Source organism: Rana temporaria, chromosome 2 (assembly GCF_905171775.1).
Source record: "Rana temporaria chromosome 2, aRanTem1.1, whole genome shotgun sequence".
NCBI classification, from domain to species: domain Eukaryota; kingdom Metazoa; phylum Chordata; class Amphibia; order Anura; family Ranidae; genus Rana; species Rana temporaria.
Genome location: NC_053490.1, coordinates 523,074,239 through 523,081,738, shown reverse-complemented (window position 1 = coordinate 523,081,738; position 7,500 = coordinate 523,074,239). Strand labels below are relative to the sequence as shown.

At 43.5% G+C, this 7,500-nt stretch overlaps 1 protein-coding gene across 1 annotated transcript in view; it reads right to left on the bottom strand.

Moving 5' to 3' along the window:
* Positions 1-5,868, bottom strand: part of RCSD1 (RCSD domain containing 1) — a 108,854-nt gene extending 102,986 nt beyond the window's left edge. The window contains exon 1 of the mRNA XM_040339091.1: positions 5,615-5,868. Within this exon, the coding sequence (XP_040195025.1) occupies positions 5,615-5,620 (6 nt within the window). The 5' untranslated portion in view covers positions 5,621-5,868. The remainder of the gene's footprint in view (positions 1-5,614) is intronic.
* Between the last annotated feature and the right edge of the window lie 1,632 nt (positions 5,869-7,500).

Sequence of the window (7,500 nt, the reverse complement as noted above, 5' to 3'; positions counted from 1 at the left end):
CACAGATAGGCGACACGGATGGGCACAGGCAACACGGATGGGCACAGATGGGCACAGATAGGCGGCACAAATAGGCGACACGGATGGGCACAGATAGGCGGCATGGATGGGCACTGATAGGTGGCACGGATGGGCACTGCTAGGCGGCACGGATGGGCATGGATGGGCACTGATAGGCAGCACGGATGTACTGTAATATATTGTACTGATGGATGCCAATCAGTGCCAAACAATGCCTGCCAATCAGCGATGCCCATTGTGGGCACTGATTGGCATCCATTGTGGGCACTGATTGGCATCCATTGTGGGCACTGATGGCATCCCTGGTGGTCTGGTGGCATCCCTGGTGGTCTGGTGTGGGCATCCTTGGGGGGCTGCGCTGATAATCGATCAGCACAAACCCCCCCTGTCAGAGGAGCAGCCGATCGGCTCTCCTCTACTCGTGCCTGACAGACGCGAGTGAGGAAGAGCCGTTCACGGCTCTTCTTGTTTACATCGTGATCAGCCGTGATTGGACACAGCTGATCATGTGGTAAAGAGTCTCCGTCAGAGACTCTTTACCTAGATCGGTGTTGCCAGACTGACACCCCGCAACAACAATCGACGCGATGCACGCGCCTGGGGGCACGCAGCGGCTCAATATCCTGAAGACGTCATATGACGTCCGGTCAGGATATTGAAACCACTTTGCTGCCGTCATTTCCCCTCTATTCCTGTTCTGGTGACAACCAAAAATGTGGAATTTTCTTTTACTTTTATATACAACTATATAGATGAGACCAAAAGGAGGGACAAAGGAGGAGGAAAGAGGGACAGAGGGAGCATTTTTCCAAATCAGGGACAGTCACTCAATCCGGGACAGTCACTCAAGTCCGGGGCAGTCACCCAAAATCCGGGACAGTCACTCAAATCCGGGACAGTCACTCAAATCCAGGACAGTCCCCCGAAATCCGGGACAGTCACTCAAATCAGGGACAGTCCCCTGAAATCCAGGACAGTCACTCAATCCGGGAAAGTCACTCAAGTCCGGGACAGTCCCCTGAAATCCGGGACAGTCCCCTGAAATCCGGGACAGTCCCCTGAAATCCGGGACAGTCACCCGAAATCCGGGACAGTCACCCGAAATCCGGGACAGTCACTTAAATCCGGGACAGTCCCCTGAAATCCGGGACAGTCCCCTGAAATCCGGGACACTCACTCAAATCCGGGACACTCACTCAAATCCGGGACACTCACTCAAATCCGGGACACTCACTCAAATCCGGGACACTCACTCAAATCCAGGACACTCACTCAAATCCGGGACACTCACTCAAATCCGGGACACTCACTCAAATCCGGGACACTCACTCAAATCCGGGACACTCACTGAAATCCAGGACACTCACTCAAATCCAGGACACTCACTCAAATCCGGGACAGTCACCCGAAATCCGGGACAGTCACTCAAATCCAGGACAGTCACTCAAATCCGGGACAGTTGGGAGCAATGCAAAACAGGAAGTGAGTGAAATTCCCTCCTGGGGTGTGTCCCCATTGGAAGATTTCCCCTCTATTCCTGTCCTGGTGACAACCAAAAATGTGGGATTTTCTTTTACTTTGAATGGTAAACAGGACACACAGAGAGGGTGACTCCCCCTAACGGAGGGCACAGACAGCAATAAAAACCTGACAGGGGTTCTAATCCCTTCTCCACTCTTTCCAAAGCTAAAAAATAAAGTTTTGCCGTCAGTTACACTATAAAGAATGCAGTGATGGAGAAACTTGGTACCTCAGATGTTTTGGAACTACATTTCCCATGATGTTCATGCACTCTGCAGTGTAGTGAAGCATCATGGGAAATGTAGTTCCAAGACATCTGTGGTGCCGAGGTTCTCCATCACTGGTATAGAGTATGGCGGACCCCCAGCCATCTGTTATCCACAAGTCCCAGCGTGTACTGAGCCAATGGCGATCCAACGCCATTCTGGAATCTCTCTGCACCCGCCGAGCGTTCGTTATCTCCTCTACGGCTCGACACACATCCGCCCCGCATCGTTTCCAATGCTGTGTCGCTGCGATGCGATATATACGTCATTCTACAAAGCATATCCACTGAACGGTGCAAACCCCCGATGTATCGCCTTGCATCGCCCCCTATAAACATTGCAGCAAACGAGCGCCCGCGTGATGAAACGCTGTAGATGTCGCAAGGAAAAATAAACGCAGTCACAGGGGAAGGAAGAGATGGAGGAGATACTGAAGAATTAACCCTACGAGGATTCAACTGATCACATGACATCGAGAAGACGGCCCTTCCCCCGCAGTTACTACTTTTATCTAACATTGCAAAAAGCACTCAGCCAATCACACGTCGCCTTGCACTGATCTGGATGCAATGTGACCGTATGGGGCGTTTTGCACTCATTCGCACTCCAAAGCTCCATTCACATTCATGCATTTACGTTAGGCTTGTCCCGACGTAAAGTTGCCCCTGCTATATGAGGGGCAACCAATGTTAAGTATGGCCGTCGTTCCCGCGTCGAAATTTGAAAAGTTACGTCGTTTGCGTAAGTCGTCCGTGAATGGGGCTGGATGCCATTTACGTTCACGTCGAAACCAATGACGTCCTTGCGACGTCATTTGGAGTAATGCACCCTGGGATATTTTACGGACGGCGCATGCGCAGTTCGTTCGGCGCGGGAACGCGCTTCATTTAAATGCTACACGCCCTCTACCCGCCGAATTTGAATTACGCCGGGTGATTTACATTACGCCGCCGTAACTTTACACGCAAGTGCTTTGTGAATAAAGCACTTGCCTGAAAAACTTGTGGCGGCGTAACGTAAATCAGATACGTTACGCCCGCCCAGTTTTACGCCGATCTACAAGAATCTGGGCCATGGTGCATTTGTGATGCCATTGCTTTCTAATCGCGTTGCGATTTTTGCCGCGATTGCATCGCAACTTATTGGGGGCAAAAATCGCACCGCGAATCGGGGGTGCTATCAACATGTATTGGCATTGCAAACGCACCCTGCGTTTTGCGGCAATTCTGGAATCATGGGCAGAATCGTACGCGATTCCAGAATTGCAGCTCTGTGTTTTTTTCAAATGGACACACGCAGAGCAGTGGCTCGGGAGCGCGCCTACTAGGGTGCCCCCATTGCAAGCTGCATACTGCGGGGGGTTCATTGGGCAGGAGGGAGGAGCCAAGAGCGATGACAGGGAGAGACGATCGGCAGATCTCCCTGTCAGAGGGGGGTCTGTGCTGATAATCAGTACATTGATTATTCGTACAGCCCCATCAGATGTGCCACCGCAGTTACCCAAGAGGTACCCATCATCTGCCAGTCAGTGCCCCCTCAGGATCGCCTGTCAGTGCCCAATAAAGTGCCAATTAGTGCCAGTCAGTGCCCATCATATTGCTAATCAGTGCGCTACAGTAACACCTGTCAGTACCTCCTCATCAGTGCTGCCAATCAGTGCCGCCTGTCAGTGCCCATCACAGCCGCTTGTCAGTGCCCATTAGTGCCACTTATCAGTGCCACCTATCTGGGCCCATCAGTGCCGCCTATCAGTGCCCATCAGTGCTGCATATCAGTGCCGCCTATTGGTGCCCATCAGTGCTACATTTCAGTGCTGCCTATCAGTGCCCATCAATTATACATATCAGTGCCTCCTCATCAGTGCTGCTTCATCAGTGCTACCTATCAGTGTCCATCAGTTCTACATATCAGTACCTCCTCATCAGTGCTGCATATCAGTGCCACCTATCAGTGCCCATCAATTATACATATCAGTGCCTCTTTATAAGTGCCCATGAGTGCCAACTCATCAGTGCCCATCAGTGCTGCCTCATCAGTGCCCATCGGTGCCACTGTAGTGTCACATTCGGCTCTCTATCACAGAATGCTCCGGAAGTGACGTTTTGTCGCCGCAATCTTGCTACACCCCACACTCCTGCACAGTAAAGATAGAGTGAGAAGGGGGCAAGCGGACATCTTCTTACACCCACCAGAGTTTTAGATTTCACAGTTATTTTCAACACAAAACGGAGCTTATGTGCTTAAATACAGTATTTGGAAATCCGACGGACTGTTTACATGCCAATAATAAAAAATGAAAAAGCAAAACAAAACTAAAAAAAGTTAATAGAAAAAGAAAAAACAGAACAAAACAAAAAAAGCTAAAAAAAATATATATATAAAAAAAGAAAAAAACAGAACAAAACAAAAAAAAAGCTAAAAAAAAATATAAAAAAAGAAAAATCAAAACAAAACAAAAAAAAAGCTAAAAAAATATACAAAAAAGAAAAAACAGAACAAAACAAAAAAAAAAGCCAAAAAAAATATAAAAAAAGAAAAAACAGAACAAAACAAAAAAAAGTAATAAAAAAGAAAAAACAAAACAAAAAAAAGTAATAAAAAATGAAAAAGCAAAACTAAACTAAAAAAAGTTAATAGAAAAAACAGAACAAAACAAAAAAAGCTAAAAAAAATATATAAAAAAAGAAAAAAGAACAAAACAAAAAAAAAGCCAAAAAATATATAAAAAAAGAAAAAACAGAACAAAACTAAAAAAAAGTTATAAAAAAGAAAAAACAAAAAAAAAAACAAAAAAAAAAAAAAAGCAAAAAAAAACTAAAAAAAGTTAATAGAAAAAACAGAACAAAACAAAAAAAGCTAAAAAAATATATAAAAAAATAAAAAACAGAACAAAACAAAAAAAGCTAAAAAAAATATAAAAAAATAAAAAACAGAACAAAACAAAAAAAAAAAAAAGGTAAAAAAATTATAAAAAAATAAAAAACAGAACAAAAAAAAAGCTAAAATTTTTTATAAAAAAAAAGACAAAACAGAACAAAAAAAAGCCTAAAAAAATATAAAAAAAGAAAAAACAGAACAAAAAAAAAGCTAAAAAAAGTTATAAAAAAGAAAAAACAGAACAAAACAAAAAAAATAATAAAAAATGAAAAAGCAAAACAAAACTAAAAAAAGTATATAAAAAAAGAAAAAACAGAACAAAAAAAGCTAAAAAAGTATATAAAAAAAGAAAAAACAGAACAAAACAAAAAAAAAGCTAAAAAAAGTTAATAAAAAAAAGCTAAAACAGAACAAAACAAAAAAAGCTAAAGAAAAACATAAAAAAAAAGAAAAAACAGAACAAAACAAAAAAAGCTAAAAAAAATATAAAAAAGAAAAAACAGAACAAAACAAAAAAAAGCTAAAAAAATATATACAAAAAGAAAAAACAGAACAAAACAAAAAAAAGCTAAAAAATAAATAAATAAAAAATGAAAAAACAGAACAAAACAAAAAAAAGCTAAAAAAAATAATAAAAAAAGAAAAAACAGAACGAAACAAAAAAAAAATCCCAAAAAAGTTATAAAAAAGAAAAAACAGAACAAAACAAAAAAAAAATCCCAATAAAGTAATTATCCATCTCCTGATTTTGGACGGCACCTCACAGTAGCGAAGCCTCCGGATCACCATGACAGAGCAGCGAGCTGCTACAGCAGCGCAGGTACAGAGCGCCGCAGACAGAAAGGTCGCTGCACACCGGCACCCAATAAGCACAAAACACGACACAATGTAAAATACATCTAATACAGTAAAAAGAAAAAAACAGTTACCTCCATTTCCTGAGCGTTCAGAGCCGTGCCACGGTCAGACTTCTGGCGAAAACTGCGCAACTTGTGAAAAACTTCTCGCTGTCCGGCAGCCTCCGCTCCTCGCCTGTCACTCGGTGTTCTGAGGCTTGGCGTGGTGCCCCCGGGGCTGAGAGATACGAGGACTGCGACCCTCCCCACCAAACTAGTCCTGAACCCGAGAGAGAGAGAGAGAGAGAGAGAGAGAGAGAGGAAGGAGGGGAGGGGAAGCAATCAGGGTTTAAATATAGACACAAAATCTAAACAGATACTGAGAAGAGCGAGCCGAGGAGACGCACCGCTCACCGCTCAGCTGCCCATACATGGGGACGCATGTTACCAATTCCTCCCCATTTCCACCGTCTCTTCCTGTCCACCGCAACGCTTTTTTATTTCTTTTCATTTTTTAATGATTTAACACAGAAAAAAAAAAAAAGTGACGGGTTGCTGAGGCTCTGCTCTGTTTCCACTACTGCGAGTTGTTGTGCGACTTGACACATGTGAAGTCGCATGACAAGTCAAAACCTGTGTATCTCAATGGTCCCCGTTCGAATTGGTGCGACTCCAAAAAAGGCTCTTGCGCTACTTTGTTCCGACTTCGGTGCGACTTGTTCTCACATGCTTTTCTCATGAATCGCATTGCAAAGTCGCACTATAAATCGCGCGACTTTGGGGTTGCAATAGTGGAAAAACAGAGCCTGAATCCAAAGATCAAATAATAAAATTGTTACTTTTAACACCGGTGCGATTTGTCATGCGATTTGACAGTTCCAAATGAAAGTCCTCCCTATTTCCAACGTCGCTTCCTATCCACCCCCGCCGTTTTTTTCTTCTTCACTTTTTTGCCTAGGTTTCCACTATTGCGACCTGAAAGTGGCGCGATTTTGCCGCAATTTTGATGCGACTTGAAGCAATGCCTGTGTATTCTTGAGGTCCATGGACCTCAAGTCGCATCAAAGTGACACCAAACTAGTGCAGGGACCACTTTGAAGTCGTACGGGAATGAAAAGTACTGGAACCATAGGGGTACGACTCATCGTGCGACTTTGCATTCCCAACTCGCATGACAAGTCGCACAAGTGGAAACCGAGCCTTAATGATGTACTTTAGAAAAAAAAAGTGGCGCGTTGCCAAATCCATAAATAACATTTCTAAATTTTTACTTTTCGCCCCCGATTCGTCATGCGATTTGACAGTTCCAAATCAAAGTCCTCCCTATTTTTCACTTTTTAGGCTCTGTTTCCACTTGTGCAACTTGGGACTTGCAAAGTCGCACTATAAATCGTACCCCATGATTTCCAATGAGTACCATTCATTTCTGTGCGACTTCAAGTCGCAGCAACTTCAAAGTAGTCCTAGCACTACTTTGGTCCGACTTTAATGGGACTTGAGGTCCCTAGACATCAGGAATACACAGGCATGGCTTCAAGTCGCATTAAAATCACTGCAAAATCATGCGACTCTTAGGTTGCATTAGTGGAAACCTAGGCCGATGGATGTAATACAGGGGGGGGAAAAAAAGTAACGGGTTGCTAAATCCTTTTATAACATTTCTAAATTGTTACTTTAAGGGTAGGTTTCCACTATTGTGACCCCCCAAAGTCATGCAATTTACATTGCGACTTTGCAATGCGATTTTTGATGCAATGTCACGTGACTGGTGAGAACCATGTGAGAACAAGTCGCACCGAAGTCGCAAACAAAGTAGTGCGAAATCCTTTTTTTGGAGTCGCTGCGACTTGAGCTAGAATTAGAACGGGGACCATTGAAACTCATGGGTTTTGACTTGTCATGTGACTTGTGTCAAGACGCACAACTCGCAGTAGTGGAAGTAAAACTTAAGGCTAGGTTTCCAACGATTGCGACCTGAA